A 27,984-nucleotide genomic window follows, 5' to 3' on the forward strand; every position below is an offset into this window, starting at 1 on the left:
TCTCCAGGGACTGCCAGAGACACATCCTCACCATCTTTAACCGCATTTGGAGCGAGGGCGTGTCCCCGTCGCAATGGCGAGAGGGTGTTATCGTTCCCATCTTGAAGCCCGGTGCGGACCCTCTGGCGGTGGACGGCTATCGCCCCATTACACTAACCAACGTTTTGTGCAAATTGCTCGAACGTATGGTGGGGCGGCGTTTGTGTTGGGTCCTTGAGTCGCGCGGTCTCCTCGCTCCATCCCAGGGTGGCTTCCGTCAGGGCCGGTCTGCTGCGGACAATTTGGTGCGGCTGGAATCTGCTATCCGTACGGCCTTTTCCCGCCGTCAGCATCTCGTTGCTGTATTTTTTGATCTGCGGAAGGCATATGACACAACATGGAGGCATCACATCCTTGCTACGTTGCGCGAGTGGGGTCTTCGTGGTCAGCTTCCAGCTTTTCTTCAAAACTTTTTATTGCGCCGATCTTTCCGGGTGCAAGTCGGTGCCGCCTCTAGTTCATCTTATATACAGGAAAATGGGGTCCCGCAGGGCTCGGTATTGAGCGTTTCCTTATTTCTAGTGGCCATTAATGGTCTGGCTGCAGCTGTGGGGTCGTCGGTGTCTCCTTCTTTGTATGCCGACGACTTCTGCATCTCATTTAGCTCAACGACTACGGGAGTCGCCGAACGCAGGCTGCAAGCAGCCGTTCGCAAGGCGGCATCATGGGCTCTGACTCATGGATTTCAGTTCTCTGCGGCCAAGACTCGAGTTATGCACTTCTGCAGGCGTCGGACGGTCCACCCTCATCCGGAACTTTACCTCGACGGTCACCTACTTGAAGTGGTGGACACTAGCCGCTTCTTAGGACTCGTCTTTGATGCCCGGCTCACATGGGTTCCTCATATTACTCAGCTGAAGCAAAAGTGCTGGCAGCACCTCAACGCCCTCCGCTGCCTGAGCCATGCGTCTTGGGGTGCAGATCGCAGCACGCTGTTGCGATTGTACAGAGCCCTTGTGCAGTCCAGGCTTGATTATGGGAGCCTGGCCTATGGGTCTGCATCGCCCTCAGTGTTGACGTTGTTGGACCCCATACACCACTGTGGGGTTCGGCTTGCAACTGGTGCTTTCCGTACGAGCCCCGTGGATAGTCTGCTGGTGGAGGCCGGGGTTCCCCCGCTGCGGATTCACCGCCACCGACTGCTCGCCGACTATGCTGTCCATGTGCATTGCTCACCGGGCCATCCCAATCATCGCCTGCTTTTCCCTGCCAGGGTCCTCCCTCTGCCCGACCGGCGACCTAGGTCTGGGCTTTCCATAGCTGTCCGTGTCCAGTCCCTGCTGTCGGAACTGGGGTCGTTCCCTCTTCTGCCGCCCTTCCGGGCCTGTGCACCCACGCCTCCCTGGTGTCGGACCCGTCCGTCCGTCCGCCTGGACTTGGCACGGGAACCCAAGGACTCGGTTCCGCATGTGGCCCTCCGTCACCGTTTTCTTGCGCTCGTCGCCTCGTTTTCAGGCTGTGAGCCTGTCTACACTGATGGTTCCCTGGTGGATGGTCGTCCTGCCTACGCTTTTGCTCACGCTGCCCATGTTGAACAGCGCTCCTTGCCGGCTGGCTGCAGTATTTTTACTGCAGAGCTGGTGGCCATATTGCGCGCTCTTGAGCATATGCGTTCCTGCTCAGGTACGTCCATCGTCATCTGCAGTGACTCCCTGAGCAGCCTCCAGGCTATCGACCGCTGCTATACCTCTTGTCCTCTGGTATCCTTTATTCAGGAGTCTGTTTTTGCCATTACCCGCTCTGGTCGTTCGGTGGTCTTTGTTTGGACGCCAGGTCACGTTGGCATCCCGGGGAATGAACGTGTCGACAGGCTGGCCAAAGGGGCGGTCGACGCCCCCACTTTGGCGATCGGCCTCCCGGCTCATGATTTGCAGCTGGCGTTGCGCCGTAAGGTGCTTCAGATGTGGCGTGACGAGTGGCGTAGCCTGACTTCTCCGAATAAACTGCGGGCTGTCAAGGAGACGACCGATGTGTGGCAGTCCTCCCTGCGGGCTTCTCGCAGGGACTCTGTCGTCCTGTGTCGGCTCCGCATCGGCCATACCTACCTGACGCACGGACATCTTTTGCGTCAGGAGGATCCCCCCCTGTGTCAGTGTGGGTCCCGGTTGACGGTCGCCCACATTTTGTTGGAGTGTCCCTGCCTGCGCATCCTCCGGCAGACTTTTAATCTCCCGGGCACGTTGCCTTTGGTTTTATGCGACGATGCCTCCATGGCTGACGACGTTTTAAATTTTATTCGTGGTAGTCCTTTTTATGGTTCCATTTAGGGGGGACCTGTCCCTTTCCCTTTCTGTGTATCTTGTCCTCGAGTGTCTCATTGGTTGCAGATTTTAATGGTATTCGGATGGTTGACTCTTTCCCAATTTTTGTACCCATGGTCAGTCAACCAGTCTCCGACCCTCTTATTTTCTTCCGTTTCTTTCTGTCCAGTGTTCGTCTGTACTCTTCTTGTCTCTAGTGTTCGCTGACACATTGGTGTTCTTTCAGTGACTGGGGGGAGGGGCGTCTCCTCCCCCCTTGGGGTTTTACCTGTTCCGTAAATTTTGTTTCGCCGGTTTTTTGGAATGGGGGACTGATGACCTTAGCTGTTTAGTCCCCCTTAAACATCCCAACAACAACAACAACAACAACAACAGGGTCAAAGTTTGAATATTACACACTTCCTCTGGCTTAGGCGAACGGAGAAAATCGGTTGGTTCTTTTGGCATTAGATGTAGTATAGGGTGCGCCTTAGGGATTTAAGGATGTACCGTTTAGTTAATGGGCGGTTCCTGATAAAACTTTAAAACTATGTTTTTTACCATTTTTTTCGACGTCAACAGCGGATACGTAAACAACTAACCGTGGAAAATTGCTCAAATTTCAATGATGCATGTCTAGGCATTTATCTAGAACTACCGTCCTCCAGTTTTAAAAAAATCTTTGTTTTTTATTGAGAAACGTCTCAAAAACATGATTTTTGGGTAACAAAACCGGACCGCGGATTCCAAGACGGGTATTCACAGCCGACAGCTGTAATTTTTGCGATATATTCCTAGGATCCCGATGTCGAACAACCTTGAAAAGTTCATTGATATCACGTCCGTTTCCGAGATATAGAGGTTCAAAATTACCCTACTGCACACGTAAAATACACATATAAAATCCGGTGTGAGGAGAAAACGTAGTTCACAAAGTGGCATAACACAGAGAATATGCTGTAAAACGTCTCCATTACAATCAAAGGGTTGTGGGAACCCTATGTTGTAGTACTGATGTACCTGAAAAATTTTTGTGCACGAAAAACCAGGTCTGAAGTATAAAATTAGTTTGCACTATTTCAGTTTCACGTAAGTAAAGTATCGAAATTTTAAACCAGCGTAAGAATACTCGTATCGGAGCACAAAAGAGGCGAATATGATCCTGTTGAAAAGGTTCTGATAAGTGAGATACCATTTGACTCAGACTACTTTCCTCAGCACCTTTAAAAATTTTCGCAAAAGTTTTGGCATGCGAAGACATTCGCGCTTTTTATGGGTGAGAGAGAGGGATGCAGTGGCACTGGGAAAGAGACGGAAAATTAATAAATACTGGGACATAGTAAGCAGTGATTGTGGTATAGGAAGGGCGAAGGAGACAGTGGCATCGTGAGAGAAAGAGAGGGACATAGTGGCAGCAAAAGATATGTGGCAGTGACAGAACATTGCTAGGAAAAGAGTGAAGGAAGCAGTGCCAGTAGAAGAGTAATAAAGAGAATGAGAAAGTGGAAGAGGAAGACGCTGGAGATAATGATCGAAAGCTCGAGTTTTCACCTCGTTCTGACGCGGCAAGAAGACCGAGAACATTTCCACCTAGATCTGTTCATAAATAGGGACCCAACATGCTAAGAATAACTTCATTTGCTGTACACAGTTATAAGAATTCGTCAAGTGAGTTTTTTCTTGTATGTGTACTAGGTTACGACCTGGTTGTGGTACTCAATAAATGTCATTCACAGTTAAAGCTCTTCATTACTCTCGTGATGCTTGGGCTATGACAACCTCGACTCGTTCTGTGTGTGCAGATGGCGCGTGCCAAGGACCAGCTCCTCCCTCTCATGGTGGCCGACTCGCTGGGCGGTTTCCCGGGACTTCCCGGGCTCTTCGTGGCCAGCGTCTTCAGCGCAGCACTAAGGTACGTCGTCTGTACAGTTTCCACGAAATTCCTCCCTAGGCTGTGGACTTCCGTTATCTCATTCCTCCTTAATTGGAGTATTCCGTAACCTCTAGCATCCAATTTACAGTGGCTTGTGGAGCATAATTTTGGTTATTGGATGTTGGGAACAGCAGTAGCGAGTAGCAATTTGCAGAGATTTTAGCTGTGATATCAGTCATACATAGCCAGTGACACGTTGTGGGTCGAGCCGCTTTGTATCTAATGCGATGGTGGTCACGGAGAATACCACGAAACAAGAAAGTGTGTACAGTAGCATTTATAGTAGAGAGATTTGAAATCGCCTCGGGAATTCCATGTACGGTCAATATAGCTTATATATGAAGATGGTGACCATGCAGCTCTCTCAGAATGAAATGATAATTAAAAAGCTATCGACAGGCATTGATGTACATCAATGGGGGCAGTTGAAAATGTGTGCCCCGACCGCGAATCGAACTCTGGATCTCCTGCTTACATAGCAGACACTCTATCCATCTTTTCTTTTTCTTTTTTTTTATCCCATTTTGTTCGCTTTCGTTCGTTGCATCTGCTCAGGGCGGACGTCGTACGACATCAGTTTAAGTTCGTTGTTGATCGATTAACTCAGTTTTTTTTTTTTTTAATTACAGAGGGCAGCTAACCGTCTGACCGAGCACGCTGAGCTACCGTGCCGGCTCCATCTGAGCCACCGAGGGCACAGAGGATAGAGCGCCTGCAGAGACTTACCCCTTGCACGCTCCTCGTGAGACCCACATTCCCAACTTAATGTCCACACACTTCATTGGTAGTGCCCCTGACCATTACACTCATTACTCGGGCAGACAATCTTACCGAGTCCCGTAAGAGTTCAGGGAATGCATGTGCATCCAGCATAGAAGAAGGACGTCAATGGTCGGTTAGCCGTAACTATATATGAAGGGCTTATTTCAGTAGTGGTACAAGTCAATTTTTGTTCGTTCTGGGATACAGAGTCCTAAAGTTAAATGAGCGTTGAAAAATCTGCAGTTGAGATACCAGAAATATTAAAGTATATATAGTTAATGCTAACCACCCATTGACCTTAATCTTCCGTGCTGGATGCACACGCATTGCCCGGACTCTTACGGGAGTTGGGAAGATCGTCTGCCCTGAGTAATGAGTGTAATGCTCAGGGGCACTACGAATGTAGTGTGTGGACATTAAGCTGGGAATGTGGGTCTCACGGGGAGCGTGCAAGGGGTAAGTCCCTGCAGTCGCACTATCCTCTGTGCCCTGGGTGGCTCAGTTCATTCCCGCTTCGCGCGTGGGGCGACTAGGTTGTGCTATTAGTTCAGCCTCTACCGTAGCGCTGCGTATTTTCCTCGTGTCCGTTTAGTGCCGTGTTGGTCTCCGCGCGCGTCACATCGCTGGTTGTCGGCTGGTGTTTGGTGTTCGTGCGACCCTTCCTGTCGCGGCGTCGTCTCGCGCGGTGATGTCCACCACAGTTCCCACGAAAATTCCGCGTACAGGTACTGCCAGCTTCACCTTCGACAAATCCACGCGTCACCTCCATCCCGGTTATTTGGAGATACATGACTGGTTAGCCGACACAATTAAAGTCACTACTGATCAGGTGCATAGTGCATATTTTGACAGCGAATTATATCTGTTTTTTGTTAAGTTTCTTGACCCGCTCCAGGTTAGTAGGATACTTTCTCGTCACGTTTCTCAGGTACTCTTTGCGCACCGTGATGGTTCCACTAGTATGTTTCTCTTGGGGAATGCAGAAGTGCTATATACGAATGTCCGGTTCTTTAACCTTCCGCCCGAGGTAGGCGACTGTTTCCTGAGGCCTGTTTTGCTTCCGTATGGGGAAATACGACACATTCGAAAGGAACGCTGGTCTGCTCAGTACCGCTTACAAGTCTATAGTGGTGTTCGGTCGGTGGAAATGTTGGTCAAAAGATTTATTCCTTCTCATCTAAAGGTATGTGGTTATAGGATCCATATTACAGTGGGCAAGAAGGAACATGTTATTACTGTAATCAATCCGGTCATTTCCGTACTAATTGCCCGCGGCGTGTGGTGGTATTAAAAACTACATACGAACAGAGTAAAAAATTGACTTTAGCTGATCTTCTCCCGCAAGGATCTCAGACTGAATCGCTCCCTGTTGCTGAGGGACGCAGTGATCCGATGACCGACACCGCCCGTGAACCCCCTCCCCGCTGTTCTTGCGTAGGGATGTTGGTGCCTTTAATTCCGATGTGCCCGCCATGATTTCTCACAACAAGCGTCGCCGAACACAGGATGATGCGGCTGGTGAACCTTCCCTATTGGCTCGCCCTTCGGATGGGCCTCCAGTAGCGGACCCTCCTCCTCAGTCTGAAACCGTGGATGCGGACGCCACAGGTGCTTTCACGCCTGTACAGAAGATCCGTGACAACTTATCAGGCGTTGTTCCTGTTGTCGAGGCCGCCCCTTCGGAGACGCCAGTGCAGGAACCTGCTTCCGGTTCCCACGTGTCTTCTCCGGTTCTCTCGGACACTTCTCCTGTCGACTCTGTTTCCAATCCCTCTTCTGCGACTTCTGCCGCCTCCTCTGGGTCACAACCTTTTCCCATGAAACAACTGAAGAGCCCGTGGATCACTTTGTTATTCACCAACCGTCCCTCTGTGAACCCATGCCTGCGGACGAGTGGGATGTAGAGGCCTCTCCCTCGCAATCTGAAACGGAATACCTACATGATGCTCCCACGCGACCGGACGCGGCAGCGTCGGCGCCGCGGAGCCGCAGTAGGCTCCGCAAACAGCCAGGGAGAGCCGCATCACGGCCGAAGAAAAAGCGGGAAGATTAGCGTTCTGTTTCGTAGTTCTTCTCTCCGGTTCAGCGATTGACTCTTGTATGTTGCTCCGTCAACTGACGGATCTCTACCGTTCTTTGTTCTTTTTTCTCGGTTGAAGTTCCGTGCAAGCATACACATTTCTTATTCTGAATAATAACAGAATACGTTCTGAGCTTAGGCTCGCCGCTTTGCGACAGTTTATATGTTAATCTGGGGCAGATGTTGTTTTTTACACGAAGTCTTATTCGACCAATTTTCCATTCCTGGGTTCTCCACCTTTTTTTCCGAACTTTCTACGAGCACTGCTGTGTTTTATAGGGAAGGCATACCGTTGACGGATTTCGAAGTACTCGACACTGGAAGGGGGATCGGGTGCACGTTTTGTGATCTCAGTTTACTCCTTCTTTATGCCCCAGTCTGGCACAGGTCGTACTACCGCACGTTCGAGTTTCTATAAAAAAGAAATCATTTATCTGCTTCGCAATTCCCCGACGAAACTTATCTTAGGTGGGGACTTCAGTTGTGTTCTACGGCCGGTGGATCAGTCCCCTAATTTTAATTTCAGTAAAGAACTCGACGATCTGGTGCGCTCCTTGCGCCTGCGTGACTTGTTGGTTTCTCGCTATCCTACACTTGTGCGACATACGTGCTTTACTCTCACGTCTAGCAGTCGCCTCGATCGCTTTTACCTTTCCGATTCCTTGTGTGGGCAACTTCTGGATGTTGATGTGATATCAGCCTTTTTTACTGATCATTGCGCCGTAGTCGTCACGTTTAATTACGAGCAGCAACTGGTAAAACTGTTTCGTCCTCCCTGGACGCTCAATATGGCCTATTTGCAAGATACCTCTCCTGGTGTCGCATGAGTTCGTTATTCTCGTACTATGTACCAGTACTCGTCTATTGTGGCATGGTGGACACTGCATGCTAAACCACAAATCTTTAGGGCTCTCATGCGATTTGGAGCTGCGAAGGTGGCAGACGATCGACGAACGCAAGAATTTTACTACTCAGTCTTACGTCAACTGCACGATAGTGCTACGCATGCTCCCCTACGGGTTATTGATATACAGCGCGTCAAAGCCAAATTGCTGCAGTTCAAACGCCTTCAAATGGAGGGACTGCGGACGAGGACTCAACCACGTTCCCTTTTACGAGACGAACTGACGTCACTATACCATCTAGTCCGTTTACGGGCGCGCCGAAAACGTGTGGGCCTTGCCTCCCTTACAACCGCTAACGGCCGCAGGTTCACCTCTCACCGTGACATTATCCAACTTTATTTACACCTGTTTTACTGATCTGTACGATACCCGCCTGAAAACAGAATCGCGTCGTCACTCCTCAATTAACTGACGCCTTTCTGCGTCCCTTTCACAAGGATGATATATATGATGTTTTTAAGGATCTCAGTTCCACAAGTCACGATTAGATGGTATTCCTAAGGAGTTTTGTGTTAAATTTTGGCCACTCATTGGTGACAACATAACGTCAATGGGAAATGAAGTGATGCGGGGAGCCTCACTTCCTGCTCCTTTTCAGGAAGGTAAACGGGTCCTCGTCTCGAAATCCACAGGTCGACCTGCGATTGATTTCCTCCGTCCTGTTACTCTCCTTAACTTCGATTACAAAATTGTCGCTCGAGCAATTAATATCCGTCTCTCTAAGCTGCTCTATTCCATTATTGCCGCCCACCAAAACTGTGTGCCTAGACGCACGATACTGACTTCTGTTCTCGAATGTCGCGATGTAAATTCGGTGGCGGCTGCCGCTAATATCCCAGTGGCATTGCTTTTTCTTGATTTCCAAAAAGCGCTTGATCGTGTCGGCCATGATTTTTTAACGAGAGTGCTCACCGCTGTCGGCTTTAATAATGATGCTAGACAGGTCTTAACTCGCCTTTTTACCGGTATGAGTGTCTCGATGATTGTGAACGCCGGCCGCAGGTTCGAATCCTGCCTCGGGCGTGGAAGTGTGTGATGTCCTTAGGTTGGTTGGGTTTAAGTAGTTCTAAGTTCTAGGGGACTCATGACCTAAGATGTTAAGTCCCATAGTGCTCAGAGCTCAGAGCCATTTGAACGATTTTTGATTGTGTTCTGTGACCCTAACCCCCCCCCCCCCCTCCCGGATATCGATTCGACGGGATTTACCCCAGGGAGGCCCTTGCCACCTCGCCATGCAATTACATGGCTGGACTATATTGGGGGAACTTTTTTCGGTCCGTGCATACGCCGATGACGTCATGGTTTTAGTAAGACATGTCGAGGACATACCGAGGTTTAAGGGTACCTTGGATTCATTTTGTCGTCTTGCTGGTGCTCGCATTAATGATCGTAAATGCACGTTTCAACCGTTGCGAGGCTCCGATCATGTCGTCATTCCTTGGGCGACGGTTGTCAGTCGCCTTAAGACCTTAGGGATGTTAGTGGATCGCAATCCGATCAAAATGGCGACACTAAATTGGCGTGCGGTTACGAGTCGTGTTCACGGGGAGATCCTTGAACACGAACGCCGTTCCCTTAGCCTCCTTCACAAGGTATGGGTTTTAGAGACCTACACTCCTGGAAATTGAAATAAGAACACCGTGAATTCATTGTCCCAGGAAGGGGAAACTTTATTGACACATTCCTGGGTTCAGATACATCACATGATCACACTGACAGAACCACAGGCACATAGACACACGCAACAGAGCATGCACAATGTCGGCACTAGTACAGTGTATATACATGCGGACGTGCATTGTCCTCTTGGAACAGCAAGTTCCCTTGCCGGTCTAGGAATGGTAGAACGATGGGTTCGATGACGGTTTGGATGTACCGTGCACTATTTAGTGTCCCCTCGACGATCACCAGAGGTGTACGGCCAGTGTAGGAGATCGCTCCCCACACCATGATGCCGGGTGTTGGCCCTGTGTGCCTCGGTCGTATGCAGTCCTGATTGTGGCGCTCACCTGCACGGCGCCAAACACGCATACGACCATCATTGGCACCAAGGCAGAAGCGACTCTCATCGCTGAAGACGACACGTCTCCATTCGTCCCTCCATTCACGCCTGTCGCGACACCACTGGAGGCGGGCTGCACGATGTTGGGGCGTGAGCGGAAGATGGCCTAAAGATGTGCGGGACCGTAGCCCAGCTTCATGGAGACGGTTGCTAATGGTCCTCGCCGATACCCCAGGAGCAACAGTGTCCCTAATTTGCTGGGAAGTGGCGGTGCGGTCCCCTACGGCACTGCGTAGGATCCTACGGTCTTGGCGTGCATCCGTGCGTCGCTGCGGTCCGGTCCCAGGTCGACGGGCACGTGCACCTTCCACCGACCACTGGCAACAACATCGATGTACTGTGGAGACCTCACGCCCCACGTGTTGAGCAATTCGGCGGTACGTCCACCCGGCCTCCCGCATGCCCACTATACGCCCTCGCTCAAAGTCCGTCAACAGCACATACGGTTCACGTCCACGCTGTCGCAGCATGCTACCAGTGTTAACGACTGCGATGGAGCTCCGTATGCCACGGCAAAATGGCTGACACTGATGGCGGCGGTGCACAAATGCTGCGCAGCTAGCGCCATTCGACGGCCAACACCTCGGTTCCTGGTGTGTCCGCTGTGCCGTGCGTGTGATCATTGCTTGTACAGCCCTCTCGCAGTGTCCGGAGCAAGTATGGTGGGTCTGACACACCGGTGTCAATGTGTTCTTTTTTCCATTTCCAGGAGTGTATGTCTTCAGTAATGTATATTACGTTGCGCAGGTCTTCTCGCTTCCCGCGATGAAGGCCCGCAGACTGAAACAGCTGACTGGCCGATTCCTGTGGCCATATCTTTGTGTCCGTTATGAAGTAGTGGCCAGGCCTCGAAAGTTTGGAGGACTGGGTCTTTCCGATATCGAAATAAAGACATCCATCTTATTTGCCGGCCGCCATGTTTTAACCTCCACGCGGGCTCAGTTACCTCTCGTTTACTTTCCCGCCTCTGGCCGGTCAGTCTGACCCCCCCCCGGTTGATGTTGGACGGATTAATCCTAAACTGCGGCACATTCGTGAATACTTTCTAATCATCGTTATCTTAGGTGCTGATATACTTTCTATGACGCATATTCCTACCAACATGTTATTACCCCGTTGGGGTGCACCATGTCCCCTTTCCTCCGTTGAACTTGCTTCCCCGTCAACGTCTTGGAAAACGGTCTGGTCTCATCTTAGTCTTCCTATATTGCCGATGGAGATTGTTTCAACGTAGTATAAGGTCATTCGCCGTCTGATACCTACTGGTGATAGTCTTTTTCGTATTGGCGTTCGACCGACTGATCAGTGTGAGCAATGTCATCAGACTGATACCTTACTTCACAGGCTTTTTACTTGCGGACGGGATCAATGGCTCTGGGTCCGCCGTCAATTACCTTTCCTTACTCGAGGGCCTGAAACTGCTTTCCCAGACGACATTTTCTTACATCCGGACATATCCTTTTTTCCTCAGACGAACACGATTGTCTGGTTCTTGGGTTACTATGTTCACTATGCCGTTGAAGGCAGGAATGACCCAGATCCCCTCGTTTTTCCCCATTATCAGACAACTGCGCATTGGCAATGGCAGCGGTTGTCACGATACCGATCACTTTTTGCGAATATGCTTTTCTTGTGATTAACCGTCAGGGTGTTGGTTAACTTCCCCTGTGATCCCTGTTTCTTCCCTGAGCTTGAGTCCCCTCCCTTGTAGCTTTATTTTGTCACTTTTTCTCTTCCACACACACACACACATATATATATATATATATATATATATATATATATATATATATATATATATATATATAATGTTGACAAGAAAAGTGGGATAATGGGTTAGTCTTCCCGTTCAGAATTTAATAATTGTTTGTGCTTGAACTAATTTGATTTTCTTTTGCAGCTCATATTAAATGATGATTTGACTACGGTTGCCTGATTTTCATGAAAATACCAAGTAAATATGATAATTTAAAAAAAAGATGGATAGAGCGTCTGCTATGCAAGCAGGAGATCCCAGGTTCGAGTCTCGGTCGGAGCATACATTTTCAACTACCCACGTTGATGTATATCAACGCCTGTCGACAGCTTAGGATCCTGATTTAATTATCATTTCAATACAGATTCGTTGTGGAGCTATTCAAGTTCATTCAGTGAACTCTTACACAATTCGTCTCTGGAAACCTATACATACTGCTGTGTGTCATTGTTAATATATAGCACTGCCGAAAACAAAGTCGAGACAGAACCGAGCAGCACCGAATGCAAGCCTAGGGGCGAAGATTAAAGTGAGCTTTACTATCATAAACAGCAAGTACTGTCAAGTACCGTAACTATACGGAAAACTTTTGTTTTCAGACAAGACACACAAAACATACCGTCCATATTTTGCGCTGTATCTAGATATTTTCAATGCAACGCGGTGGAAGCTAGGTTTGCCTCCACAACGAAATAACATTTTTCTTTCCAACGTTGTAGGGACGGGTTATACAAAATACGTTTAATCAGAGAAGGAAAACCCATCAAACGCTTCTATTGAATACTCGTGACCCTAGCGGTAGGTGTCACAATTCCTGTGATTTTATTGTGTAGGAGTTTCAAATTCTTAAAGTTCGTTGGCAAAATGTGTCCTTACAGATCTATACACTTTAGAATAGTATGTCGTGACTTTTTTCTTGTTGTCTTCCAGATCATTATGTCAGGGACATATAGAAAAGAAAAGCGATAATACCATCACGCTGTAACCTATGCACTGTACAGCGGCTTGTATGGAATTTGTGCAGGTGTAGATGTAGGAGGAGGCATTTGTCTATAAGATCATAGTAACGAACTGCAGGAAGTCCTGTGGGGGTTAGGTGTAGAGGCCGGCTGTTGACATCAGGGTAAATAAATGTAAATATTACATCTAAATAGGGCCAGTTGTCCTCTACACCGTCACTGGCAACATTAACTGCCACAAAAAATTGCAGGGACTTGCGGTTGACTCTGAATGTAATGTAAATTACTGTGCATAAATAGATGGACAGATCCATTACTGTTCGATTATGATTTTGATGTAGCAGCAAAGCTTACTTGATCAAAAGCAGCGCCCCATAGCATTACTTGTGGTTATTTACCTGAAAAAAAATGTTTGGGTAAGTATTTATTCCAACCTTCTATTTGTCCATCCACTCCTTCTCCTTTTCTGACCATCTCCACCCTCCTCCCCCTCTCTGTCTATCACCACTTGCCCCTCTTTCTGAGCACCTGCTTCCCCACCCCCCTATGCCCAACTCCTTCGTCACTCCCCTCTCCTAGACCATCTCCTCCCCCACCCTACCTGTCTCCATCTCTTCCTTCCCTCCTCCATGTCCATCTCCTCCTAATCCCCTTCTCTCTCCACTTTATCACTTCCATCCCAATAAAAGGATGGTGGTTCTTACTCCCAAAGTATTTCTTTTCCAGATCATAACTAATATAGATTTCGTTGAAATCGTTCCAAGGGTTTAGGAAGAACTTTTTAGCCATGGTTTTGCCCAGGTACGCACATAACAAATAGATTTCATATATATTACCATATTTCACGCGAATTGGTACCTATATTTCATTGTGAAGTCGTATCTCCTGAACTCTGTCGTACAGTGATATAATTTTGCAAAAACATACTGCTACGGTCTACGAAATGTGTTGTGAGCAGAATTAGTATAACTGAAGTAATAAACTAAGTCGTCATACATGATGCGGCAGATTGTCACGCATCTCAGAGTTTATAACGTCGTATTTTCTGAATTATGTGTCGTACAGTGATATAATTTTGCTGGAACATTTAGTGGTAGGGCCTATATATGAATGTTGTCCGCAAAATGCGTCATGAATACAGTTAGTAGTAAAGAAGTAATAAACTAAAAGTCATGCTTCTTGCGGAAATTTTACTACATGAGCAGCGGAAATGTTGTAAGTAATAAACTGCTTCCCTTTTACAAGTCTCTAAGTACTCTACTTCTTAAAAACTGTTTGATTCAAACATTCGCATGTCACAGGCTGCACTTCTTTTACATCGCCACCTGTTTGATAGGCAGATATATCTAAGGTAGCCCATGTGTAAATTCGGGAATAAGCTATCTCAAATTCCAGATTTCTTCCAAATCTATCGTTTCAGCGTGAAACGCTGTGTGTAACATACACACTCACAAACTTTCTCATTTATGAGTTATAAGATAGCTCTGGGGAAACCATTAATCCACTATGGACTTATTCTCACCATTAACAAAACACTCATTAAAAGCTGTAACCTTTGATAGGAAGAGTGGTCAGACTTGACGTATGGCAATTTAATTTTCTATGTATCTGCTGTAACTTCGAAGTGTTATTTTGTGTAATTCGTTAAAGTAACGCGTTGTGTTGATTGACAAATACGAGGGGCGTTTGAAAAGTCCGTGCAAAATCCGAGAGAATTGGAAAGAACCCACACCAAGTTTCAGCCATGTTGGCCTATTGCTTTGTGTTTAGAATTCGTGTGAATCAAGGAAGTCGAGTGAGTGTCAAAAAATGGACGAAAAAGAATTTCGTGTGATGATTAAACATTACTTTATGAAAGGCAAAACGCCTCAGAAGTCTAAATAGAAGCTTGATAAACGTTATGGTGACTCTGCACTTTCGATTAGAACAGTTTATAAGTGGTTTCAAAATTTTCGGAGTGGCCATATGGGCACATGTGATGCTGAACGTTCTGGACGCCTTGTGAAGGTTATGACTCCAGAAATCATTGATAAAATCCATGATATGCTGATGGATGACAGAAGGGTTAAAGTGCGTGAGATTGCTAGTGCTGCCGGTATCTCAAACAAACGAGGACATAATATTTTGCATAAACATTTGGACATGAGAAAGCTATCCGCAAGTTGGGTTCTGCGACTGCCCACGCTTGACCAAAAACGGAATCGTGTGAAGTGTTGCAAGGATGGTTTGCAGCTGTTCAGGAAGAATCCGCAGGACTTTCAGCATCGTTTTGTCACTGTGGATGAAACATGGATACATTACTATACTCCTGAGATCTAAGAACAATCCAAACAATGGGTTACCAAGGGATAATCCGCACCAAAAATGGCGAAGCCCATTCCTTCGGCCAGAAACGTTATGGCGACTGTGTTTGAGATTCGCAAGGGATAATCCTCATCGACTATCTGGAAAAGGGTAAAAATATTACAGGTGCATATTATTCATTGTTACTGGACCGCTTGAAACCGAGCTGCAAGAAAAACGCCGGCGATTGGACCGCAAAAAGTCCTCTTCCATCACGACAATGCACTAGCACACAACTCAACAGTTGTGGTCTCAAAATTAATGGAAATAGAATTCCAACTCGTTTCACATCCCCCCTATTCTCCAGACTTGGCTCCCTCGGACTACTGTTTGTTCCCTTATTTGAAGAAATGGCTGGCGGGACAAAGATTTTATTCACACGACGAGGTGATTGCAGTAACTAATAGCTATTTTGAGGACCTGGACAATTCCTATTATTCGGAAGGGATCAACAAATTAGAACAGCGTTGGACGAAGTGTATAAGTCTAAACGGAGATTATGTCGAAAAATAAAAAACACTTAAGTAGTTTTTATTTTTGCATGGACTTTTAAAACGCCCCTCGTATTTTGCGTGTCTTCCTGAAAAATATGGCTAGTTGTGAAACATTGCTAAACAATCAGTAAATCCATAAATAGTGGCGGTGTACTTGTTGAAGGTACCTAAGAGGATTTTATTTGTTGCTAAATAATGTGTAGCTGAAATTTTTAAACATTCACAGTCCAGTATTTATGTGTGCATTCTTGACAAATCGGTGAAAGTATCCCAAGGCCTACACAGAGTGCGCGAAAGAACTTCCCCCCTTCTAACAGCCGTGTACTGCAAGTCTGTAGAGGAACGGAAGGTTCCAAATGATTGGAAAAGAGCACAGGTAGTCCCAGTGTTCAAGAAGGGTCGTCAAGCAGATGCGCAAAACTATAGACCTATATCTCTGACGTCGATCTGTTGTAGAATTATAGAACATGTTTGTTGCTCGAGTATCATGTCGCTTCTGGAAACCCAGAATCTGCTCTGTAGGAATCAGCGATCGTGTGAGACCCAACTCGCTTTATTTGTTCATGAGACCCAGAAATTATTAGATACAGGCTCCCAGGTAGATGCTATTTTCCTAGACTTCCGGAAGGCGTTCGATACAGTTCCGCACTGACGCCTGATAAACAAAGTAAGAGCCTATGGAATATCAGACCAGCTGTGTGGCTGGATTGAAGAGTTTTTAGCAAACAGAACGCAGCATGTTGTTATCAATGGAGAGACGTCTACAGACGTTAAAGTAACCTCTGACGTTTCACAGGGGAGTGTTATGGGACCATTGCTTTTCACAATATATATAAATGACCTAGTAGATAGTGTCGGAAGTTCCATGCGGCTTTTCGCGGGTGATGCTGTAGTATACAGAGAAGTTGCAGCATTAGAAAATTGTAGCGAAATGCAGGAAGATCTGCAGCGGATAGGCACTTGGTGCAGGGAGTGGCAACTGACCCTTAACATAGACAAATGTAATGTATTGCGAATACATAGAAAGAAGGATCCTCTATTGTATGATTATATGATAGCGGAACAAACACTGGTAGCAGTTACTTCTGTAAAATATCTGGGAGTATGCGTGCGGAACGATTTGAATTGGAATAATCATATAAAATTAATTGTTGGTAAGGCGGGTACCAGGTTGAGATTCATTGGGAGAGTCCTTAGAAAATGTAGTCCATCAACAAAGGAGGTGGCTTACAAAACACTCGTTCGACCTATACTTGACTATTGCTCATCAGTGTGGGATCCGTACCAGATCGGGTTCACGGAGGAAATAGAGAAGACCCAAACAAGAGCGGCGCGTTTCGTCACAGGGTTATTTGGTAACCATGATAGCGTTACGGAGATGTTTAGCAAGCTCAAGTGGCAGACTCTGCAAGAGAGACGCTCTGCATCGCGGTGTAGCTTTCTGTCCAGGTTTCGAGAGGGTGCTTTTCTGGATGAGGTATCGGATATATTGCTTCCCCCTACTTACACCTCCCGAGGAGATCACGAATGCAAAATTAGAGAGATTCGAGCGCGCATGGAGGCTTTCAGACAGTCGTTCTTCCCGCGAACCATATGCGACTGGAACAGAAAAGGGAGGTAATGACAGTGGCACGTAAAGTGCCCTCTGCCACACACCGTTGGGTGGCTTGCGGAGTATAAATGTAGGTGTAGATTTATGCGCTTCTTCTTTAAAAAAATTTTAAAATAGCAACGAAACATGCATTTATGGTTATCTTCTTAAAAAGTGATGCAAAATCAATAAAACAGCCATGAAACCTATTTTTATAAGAGTCTTCTTAAGAAAATCACTAACCCATTCCAATAGCCCTGGTGCAGTACTCTTCCAGTAATTTGTGAAAATGACGTAGATATCACTGGATGCAATACTACGCTTGAAATTTGCGAATATCACCTGCACTTACTGCTGTTGTGGTTGCTCGAGCGAGACACAAACTACGATTGCCAAGTCCCCTCTCAGGATGCTGGGCACAGGGGTGGTGTTGGGGATTCGACAAATAAGAGCGCACTGTACCACAGAGGAAGAGGGAGGGTAGAGGAAGTCATCATTTTTTGGCTAATAAATTACTGTCTTTATGATGAGTCATCAGTTTAGGCCAAAAGCAGTTGACTATTAGTTAACACCTGAATCAAAATGAGCGCAAGTGCACTACTCGGAGCACACTTGACTCGCATTCAGGAGGACGACTGTTCAAAGCCGTGTCTGGCCATTCTGATTTACGTTTTCCGTCATTTCCCTAAATAGGAACAGGCAAATGCCGGGATGATTCCTTTGAAAGGGCACGACCAGCTTTCTTCCCTGTCCTTCCCTATTCGATGGGGCCCATGACATCGCTGTTTAGTCCCCTCCTCCAAATCAACCAACCAACCGGCACTACTCTGCCACCATTTTGATTGCAATTTGTTGTAATTGTATTAACTATTGTGGATCATTAATTGTGATTATAATGACAGTTATAGCCCGTTAGTAAACAAAAAATGAGCCATTTGTTTATATTAGAGGTATGGCAAGTGGCCGGTTTATTTACATAAGGAGAACAATTTGGCTTTTGTTGCAGGACGGGCTTTGTCCCACTACTTACGTCCATAATGGTTCATCGACAGACGTATAAGTAGTTTCGGATGTGCCCAGGGAAGTGCGCTTGAACACTTGCTGTTCATGTTAATATTCAGTCGGATGATTTTATACTGATGCAAGGATTGGAAACGAGCTTCAATTATTCAGAAATATAACATTGTGTACATCACCAAAGGAGAAAAAATTAGTATCCTGTAAGAACCATGTTTACGAGTCACAACTGGACTCGGGCAACTTATACAAATGTCTTGGAGTAACAGTTTGTAGTGGTATAAGATGGAACGATCATAAACATTCAGTCGTAAGTAAAGCAAGTGGCGGGCTTTGGTACATTGGTAGTATACTACGGAAACAAGCAGTTAGTCTGCAAAGGAAAGCTTGCAGAAAAATCGTCCGACCCATCTTAGAATGATGCTAAAGTGTGTATGATGCGTACTAAGTAGGACTAACGTACACAGGGAATGGCGGCAGGTATGGTCACAGGTTTGCTTGATCCGTGTGGAAGTGTCAAGGAGATCTGGAGAAACTGAACTAGCAGACGCTTGGGGATTGACCTAAACTATCCCGAGAAAGCCTACTTAGAGTTTCAGGAACCGGCTTTAACACCCACTTATCGCTTCGCTTTGGTATGCTGTTTCTGGTAGTCAAATTATTTGCTCAGTATTATATCAAACTACTGTCCATGAAAGGTAGTACTGGTTTTCCAGCAAGATGCAGCTTGTAAGCGGTGCTGTTATCGATAGGCGTATGACGTAGTAAATCATACCCCTTACACGTCTCTGATTATTTGCAGTTTTCTGAGCTGAGAGCATCTTTCATCGGCAGGGACATTGTCTTGCTGTTACTTCCAACAATGCGCAAGCACTACCAGCTACTTGCCAGAATGTGCATAGGTAGTCGTTGTTCGGGTTTCGTGCGGAACGATCGCGTGTAGTCGCATTGCAACAAAATCATTTGAACGGTTTGCTGAAGTAACGAATTATGCGTTTGGACGTATTGCATCATAGCGGGTAACGATTCGGTGTATTCGTGGATGGTGAAACCGGTGAACGAAACAGTATGTTCGCTCTTTGTCAGTAATCTCCGTTGATGGAAAATGTTGTTATTTGAACAGTTATAAAAAGGTTACTCTCAACAGTTATAAAGAAAAGAGATTAATTTATGCCAGCCTTTCAAAGTAACATTTTTACTCCTAAAATTTTTGTGGAACTTCAATACTCATTAAGTAAAGAGTAACGTTTTCGTATTAGGCAACATGGTCAGATTTCTTTTGCAATGAATTGTGTTCTCTCTCTTAACCACTTCCCAACCATTCCGATCACCACAAATTAATCGCCGCAAAATAACGTAAGATGGTTACAAGGTACTTATACATGTCACACATCTCGCCAGCCGATGTCTAGTGACCATGAGGCATTGTCAGAAGAACACACAAAAAGCAAAGGTTTCTACTCTCTTCGATCCCCGGAGTTGCCTGGTTGTTGTTTTTTATCGACGAGAATACTTAAAACCAAAAATGTACGAAAATAACAGTAGATGAACAGGAGTGAGTTTAAGTATGGTTTCACGGGGACAGAAAGTCGTGCGGGGCGATAATTTTTAACGTACGTTATTCTGTAAAAGGTATACGAACATCTGTTAGCGGACATTAATGAGGGGTGAGTTCACCCTTCGTCTTTCTGACAGTTTGAAATCTGCTGGGAATACTTTCAGTGATATTTCTGAATGTCTTGTGAAGGAACGGCAGTCCAACAGCGAAAATCAGAGAAGGTAGACGCTGGTGTCCGGAGCGAAGTCGATGTTGTAACTCATTCCAGAGATGTTCCTGAGCAGGTCAGTCCATTGTAGAAATGTTATTGTGCATGAAACATTGTCTCACAGATATTGCTTTATGGCAGGGTGCTTCGTCATGTTGATGCAAATGGTCATCACGGATGCAGTACTCAATGCTGTAAAATGTGTGCGTATCATTCCGCATTTTGCGGTTTCTAAAGAGAAACAAGGGGACCATACCTTAACCATTAAAAACACTACCAACTGCAACACCCCTGTACAACGAAGTTTCACTCTGTGCACGGATATGAAACTTCATTGCCAGATTAATTACAAATGTGTGGTGGACCAGGGCTTGAACCTGGGGATTTTGTCTTTCGCAGGCAAGTACTCTACCTACTGAGCCATCCAAGCAAGATTCACGATCAGGCCGCACGGCTTTACTTCTGCCAGTACCTCGTCTTCTTCGTTCCTAACTCCGGCAATGTATGCGAGACAACTTCAGTGAAGTTTGGAAGGTAGGAGATAAGGTTCTGGCGGAAGCAAAGCTGTGAGGGCAGTTCACGAGTCGTGCCTGGATAGCTCACTCGGTACAGCTCTTGCCTGCAAAAGGCAAAGGTCAAAGTTTCGAGTCCCATTCCAACATACTCTTTACATCTGCCAGATAGTTTCATAATACCACCTCTTTCATATTTCACTGTTGGCACTACACGTGATTGTAGACTAGGTTTTCCAGACGTATGCCAAACCCAAACCTTTCCATCAGATTGCCACGAGGTATTCCATAATTCATCACTCCAGATAACTCTTTCCAACCCGGTGCCATCACTCTCTTAAACCATCTCAAGTGTCATTTGGCACAGACTACAGAAAAGTGTAGGTTACGACTAACTGTGTGACTATTGCAGCCCTTTCTTTATTAACTCCCTATTGTTTTTAATTTCCTACCCGCAGTCATTGTGCTAGATAAACTTATGGTAGCACATTGGAACTGACCGGTCATTCCTACTGCTGTTTCCATACGATTTTTTGCAATCACCTTACATAATGCTCAATGGTCCCTGATCGTCAGTGCATGAGGTCTGCATGGTCTCGGTTTAGCTGTAGTTGTTCGTTCACATTTTCACTTCAGAATCACATCACCAACAGTCAGCTTCGGCAGCTTCACATGGGACATCCAAAGACAAGTTTGTGTTCGAAGTCACTTAGTTCTTCTGTCGGACGCATTCTGCTGTTATTGCTTCTCTAATGACTACGCAATACTCCTCACCCCCTTTTTTGCTGGAGGATCCACATTTCGTGACATCTAGTCGTCAATTCCACGTTATGTGTGGGTGTCCAGATACTTTTGACCAGATAGCATACGTTTCTCACGATACGAACCATTTTAACACCCGATATAAGAACGTAGGCTTCCGCGGCCAGTGTCATAGTGATTAAAATTCTTCTGGGTATTATGCCACGTCACTACTAAAAACTAACAACAATAATAAACTGAAACCGACGTTTCGGTCGAATTGCAACGGCCTTCATCAGGTCACGACTGGTTTTTCATGGGCATAGATGCTTCTGTTTACTACAGATTATCGATGTCTGACGTCACTGTTGTAAAACTTTTAATTGGCCCTCTAATGTGATTGGCTAGTCATGACGTAAGGGAAGACGGAAGTAAAGAGGCTATTCGTGGATGTCCATGTCGCCAACGATTGGTAGCTGTCCGCCAATCAGCGTTCGGCTTCTGGTCGGCAAGTTTTCCTCCTGGTGTGCGCGGAAGTGGACTGACAGTTGCTCTACAGCTGTTTGTGCAGATACGTCAGTGTCCCGTGTAGCTTCTGCCAAGCGACGTCTCGTGGCCCGTTGGACTGCGATGGCCGGCAGCCAGGACGCCGGGAGTTTGTAGCCATTTTCTCTGTTGATGTTGTCAGGCTGCTTAATAATTTCGATCGCGTCCCGTATTTAGCGTTCTCGCATCCACGATTCTTTCGCCAGTACTCAGACTTCCTGGAACCTAATAGGTTGTCCACAGTCACGGTGGGGTTGTGCTATCGCCGATTTATTATACTGTTGTAATCGTACATAGCGTTCATGTTCTGCTACTCATAAGCTGACAGGTCTCCCTGTTTCTCCTATGCAGGCATCTCTGCACTCACACCGTAGTTTGTAAACACCTACAGTGAGTACATCCTCGATGGAACCTACCATTTCGTGGATCCTGTGACTGCTTCGAAAAATCGGTTTGAAACTTCCTCCAGCACTTAAATAGCCTGCACAAAAATATAAAGTTCACACATGAGACTGAAAACAATGGTACCTTGCCATTTCTGGATGTGGAAGTATACAGAGCTGCCGAAAGTAAACTGGGACACAAAGTGTACCGGAAACCAACGCTCACTAATTGGTACCTGCACGCGGAGAGCCACCACCACCCAGCTCAAAAGTATTCTGTTCTGCATACGTTAACTTCCCAAGCCTACCGGATAAGCGATGAGAATAACATCAAAGAAGAATTAAAGGATCTACAACACATGTTTCGTGCCAACGGCTATGATATCATCACAAGAAAGGTAGCTAAAACCAAAGGGAGCAAAACACGAGAAGAAGGCAAAGAAAAGAAGCTTCCATTGGTACACTTACCATATGTAAAAGACGTCAGTGAACGGCTAGGCAACGTCCTCCGCCGACGAGATATCAAACCGATTTTTCGAAACAGAGGATCCACGAAATGATAGGTCCCACTAAGGATGTAGTCAACAATCTTAACACTGCAGTTGTTTACGAACTACGGTGTGAGTGCGGAGATGCCTATATAGGAGAAACAGGGAGACCTATCAGCTTACGAGTAGCGGAACACGAACGCTATGTACGATTACAATAACATAATAAATCGGCGATAGCGGAACACCACCGTGACTGTGGACAACCTATCAGGTTCCAGGAAGTCCGAGTACTGGCGAAAGAATCGTGGATGCGAGAACGCAAAATACGGAACGCGATCGAAATTACTAAGCAGCCTGACAACATCAATGGAGAAGATGGCTACAAACTCCCGGCGGCCTGGCTGCCGGCCATCCCAGTCCAACGGGCTGCGAGACGTCGCTTGGCAGAAGCTACACGGGACACGGACGTATCTGCACAAACAGCTGTAGAGCAACTGTCAGTCCACTTCCGCGCACACCAGGAGGAAAACTTGCCGACCAGAATCCGAACGCTGATTGGCGGACAGCTACCAATCGTTGGCGACACGGACATCCACGAATAGCCTCTTTACTTCCGTCTTCCCTTACGTCATGACTAGCCAATCATATTAGAGGGCCAATCAAAAGTTTGACAACAGTGACGTCAGACATCGATAGTCTGTAATAAATAGAAGCACCTATCTCCATGCAAAACCAGTTGTGCCCTGAGGAAGGCCTCTACAATTCGGCCGAAACGTCAGTTTTAGTTTATTATTGTTGTTAGTTTTTAGCAATGGCGTGGCATAATACCCAGAAGAATTTTAATCACTATTTTAACACCTGTTCACCTATTGCTTCTTGCAGCTCGTTGTCGACAGCACTCAATTCGATGTCGGCCGTGGTGCTGGAAGACTTCTGGAAGGCTTTCTTCCCATTGCGGCGACTGTCAGAGCGCCAGACAGACCTCCTGATGAAGGGTGTTGTGGTGGCGATGGGTGTCCTCTGCACTGCACTTGTCTTCGTCGTCGAGAAGATGGGCTCAGCAGTTCTCCAGGTATAGCTGTTACAAGTTTACATTTCAAATGAGTCTTTCAACTCATCTGCAAACGTCCTCCATCTCTCGCTATCCACTACTATTTGTTTCTTCTCTATACACCTGCTACAGCCTACATTGTTCATACATTACTTTGCATATCCTAGTCGTCTTTCACCTTTGTCTGTCCTTACAAATATTCTTCTTTGAACTCCCTCTCAGTTGTGACACCGATAACGAGTCCAGCTAATACATATTACCATGTCAAGACGCTCCACCATTAAACTCTACGACAGTAGAGCCCACCGTAATTAACTTCATTGGGTGTAGCCTTTATCCTGCTGCACCCAGTCAATGAAGAGGAAAAATAAATGTCGAATACTTTAATAAAATAGTGTAGTCGCAAATTTTTGTGCAGTAAAATGATGGAGTACCATGTGCAAAACACGAAAAATCCCCACCTGTGAGGAGGGGGGGGGGGGGGGGAGGCTTTTAGTGTCACCTTCTTTATGTTTTTCCTACATGACTCTAAAACTGAAGCTACTAGCAAAATATTTTCCGTGGACAAAATTAAACTATATTCGATTTCCTACAAAAGAGTCCTATTCATTTTTTCTCTAGAAGTAACTGTTTTCTTGTTGCAGGGAATGGGAAAATCGCTGATTACTAAAAATTGTGTTTTAATAGTATAAAATTACTGTTTACTGTAAAATTAAGTGGGTTAAGAACAAATATGAAATATGTGTATCACGTCTAAGTGCAGTAGAGTGATATCAAGGGATAAATTGTGTTCTGGGGATGTAACAGGGTTGAGGAGTGGAGGTGGAGTGCAGAAGCATGAGGGACAGTAGATCACTAGACTGTGGCCATCTACTTCCCTCCTTCAAAGGTTTGCAAATTGAAGAGCAAACAGATGATTCTCCATTCTATCTACCTCACGACATCAGAAGATACAACTACAGGTGTTTATTTTCCAAAAAGTGTGTTAACACTACATGGAATACAGATGTGAGTTGTGTTGCTTGAGTATGGCTGACAGCTACTGCAAGTGCATCGAAGTTTTCAGTTCATTGTCTGACACGTGGCATAGCTCTCGCCATCAATCAGCACAATTGGTCACCAAATTTGGCACATTGTCATCTGTGTAGTTTCTCCTTACACTGGTATAAATAGAAGTCTTTGGCCACAACCTCAACAGTGTGTTAGCTGCACATCAAGAGTCTGTCAGTTGCACTGTGGAATATTGTGGAAATTTCACAATGACATTCAGCATCTTGCTTGAGAATCATATTTACAGGTATGAGTTGCTGATAATACGAACACAAGAAACAGAAATGGAAAGGATCTATGTATATTTCTACACTTCTAGAGGGGAAATTGACTTTCAGTCAGCTGTAGCATTCTTCCAGCAACTCATCCCATCATGAGTGCTATTTGCTTTTCAGTTTGCAGGCTGAATGTTATATTCCTCCCCAGAATTTCCTGTCCAGTTGTTTTATATGAGCGGACAAAATAGCTTCACTGAGCTTTTGTTTATATAGTGGAGTTATTTCCAGTTTATTAGATTAGTACTTATTTTCAATTGTGTAAGCTGTTGCTGGTGGGAGGTGCTTTATATTAAATGGTTTAATTGAATACATTAATGTGGCCCTGTATAAGTGACATAAGTAAAACGTTAGCCAACAAAAGAATGATAAAGGGAGTTCATTCTACTATGAAATAAAAGCAGGATTTAAGATAACTCGGTTTATTACACAAAATCCACAAGAAATGATTTAAAAGTTGTTGACAATAATAAGCTTGTGGGTAGATGGTAGTACAGGCTAGTATTTGCAACTACCATAAGTAATGAATATAATGGATCTACATAAACTTTATTAGCCAACATAAGTAAATGCAACTGCCTCGGACCAAGACTCAGATTGCACTAGTCTCTCTTTCCACAGCCCAAAAATTGTTCTCTTCTCATGGTGGAGGATCTCTGGAGATTGCACTGATATCTATACTCCTTGGTAAACCTAGACAAGAGATCTGTAATATTATGTAAATGAATTCATATCTGGAGTAAAACAATTACATTCAAGTAAGCTGTACCACGATTACCAAAGGTTAGTGTGTAAAGATAGAAGACACTACTTAAACGTATGAGTTTGCAACTATGCATGGAGTTGATAGCATGTTGAACCTCTAACTGCAAACACTTCTTCATGATGAGCTTGGAAATTACTGAATGGCTAAACTTTCCCTACATTTTGCTTAGCTTCTCTGTTGTGGCTGGATCATGCCATGCTCATAATCTGCAAGCGGTAGCTGAAGCAGCTGCAAAATCAGTCACTGGCTCTGTACCAACAAGTTACATCTGCACCTAAGTTTAACTCAGTTTGATGAGTACCTTTCATCTCCGAAGTAAAGTCCACCCGTGGAGTCATCTGTCTGAGAAGCCAGTCTGCCTAGATGCTGAAGTCAGAAGTCTGCCTGTGAAGTTTGCCAGAGAGAACTTCCCGCAGTACATTTTCAACAACAAAGACTCGGTTCTCTACATTTTCCTTGCATCACATAATTTTGACTGTCTGAATGATAGTATTGTGATTGTTGGCCAGTAAGAAGTTCTTTTAAAAGATGCTTGTCTCACTCCCTTACTCTAATTTCAGGAGGTTAATCAGTTGCAAAGTTTGTTACACCTTGTGCTTCAAAACTGTGTCCTACTCTCTCACTCTATGGTCATATGCTGGCCAATAAGGGTGGATATGTTAAGCACAGCCATTTTTCTTACTCCAATTTCTAAGTTATTTAGGCTAGCTGTTTTTGCATTTCATTACACATTGGGTCCTGTGAGACCTCAGCAAGGTGTCAGCACATCATGGTTTTCAAAAGTGCCCCAAAGTTTTCTGTTTCCATTCCACTTTCTAAGATGCTATCTCAGTGGCCCCTGTATTTCTACAGATTCTTTCTGCATGCAGTACCATGTGCAGTACTCACTCTTCTGGGACACAGCTTTAAGACTCACATCCCCCGACCAGATACAGCTTATTAAAAACAGTCTCTGGTCTCTTCCCCCCCCCCCCCTCCCCACAGCTTGGAGATACAAAGTGTATTGTGACTTTGGGGTATCTGGTGCCAAGGCTCCTTGTTGCAAAGCACTGTCCCATCTGACCTCCTGGCATGGTGCTTTGCATGTGCGTGAGCATTCTGCCTGTGACTTCTGCTAGGGGCTGTTACTGCCAGTCTTATGATCCATGGCACATCCCCTTGCCTGCAGCAAAGTGTAACTTGTTTTCATAGAGGCTTCATATTTAGTGTACATGCAATTCAGTATAGGAAATTATAATCTAAATACTAGCAGCCACTGGTGCTGATAGATATTTCATTTACTGGTGGAGATTAAATTAAACTTGTTTGATTTGAATTTCTGATTTGATTTTACATCAGTTATGAGACAGTTTGGGAAGATAGTCAAGTAACATCAGCCCTTCCTGCTCTTTTTAATTCTATGCAGATGCAGTCGCACTCTGAGCTTATTATAGTGTAAGTGCATCAAAGAAATTTGTCGTCATGTGGCATTGGAATTATATGCTCATCGTTGGTTCTGTTTCCTTGGAAAAGGATAGGACTTTTCCAAGGGGCCATATTATTTATGTTTCTTACCAATCTAATCAGTGTGCTCCCTGCCGCCGTTGCATAAGCAGCTGCAGCAGCAGATCGTATACTCCTAGATCACTTATTTGTTACATAGTTTAATTCTTAATTTCTTTGCGTGTTTTTGGTACTTGCATTGTTTAATTCATAAATTTGGGTGTATTATAGTATTTGAGAGTTGTAGCATCGCGTTTTAGTACCTGAATAGTGTAAAATCGCGTAGTCTCTTTCCGCCGCCGAGCAGTGTGTCAGCAGTGCGCAAGTAGCAGCATTACAGCATTTACTAGGCAATCTTGTATTTTAATAACGGTTTAAATTTTGTGTCGATTTGTTTGCACTCTCTGTAGATTAGTTCAGACATTCTTTGCACAACAGTTTTTAGCATGGATAGGGACTGCAACTGCTGTGTTCGGATGCAGACTGAGTTGGCATCCCTTTGCTCCCAGCTTCAGGCAGTGTTGGCTTTGTTCACACAGCTTGAAGCTGTTGCCAATGGGCATCATTTTGGTGGTCTGGATGGGGGTTTGTCGGGGACGGCCAGCTCGTCCCACGCATCCCCCGATCGGACTAAGACTGTGGTTGCCCGGGATATTGCTCGCATTGATGATGATCCCTCACCTGTGGTAGAGTGGGAGGTCGTCTCAAGGTGTGGCAGGGGACGAAAGACATTCCGGAGG

At 45.6% G+C, this 27,984-nt stretch overlaps 1 protein-coding gene across 2 annotated transcripts in view; it reads left to right on the forward strand.

Moving 5' to 3' along the window:
• The window catches only part of LOC126278597 (sodium-coupled monocarboxylate transporter 1-like), a 228,106-nt gene that overhangs the window by 130,632 nt on the left and 69,490 nt on the right, over positions 1-27,984 (forward strand). For both annotated transcript variants that reach the window (XM_049978819.1, XM_049978818.1), the window contains exons 10-11: positions 4,082-4,191; positions 23,503-23,692. In XM_049978819.1, the coding sequence (XP_049834776.1) occupies positions 4,082-4,191; positions 23,503-23,692 (300 nt within the window). The remainder of the gene's footprint in view (positions 1-4,081; positions 4,192-23,502; positions 23,693-27,984) is intronic.

Source organism: Schistocerca gregaria, chromosome 6, assembly GCF_023897955.1.
Source record: "Schistocerca gregaria isolate iqSchGreg1 chromosome 6, iqSchGreg1.2, whole genome shotgun sequence".
Taxonomy (NCBI): domain Eukaryota; kingdom Metazoa; phylum Arthropoda; class Insecta; order Orthoptera; family Acrididae; genus Schistocerca; species Schistocerca gregaria.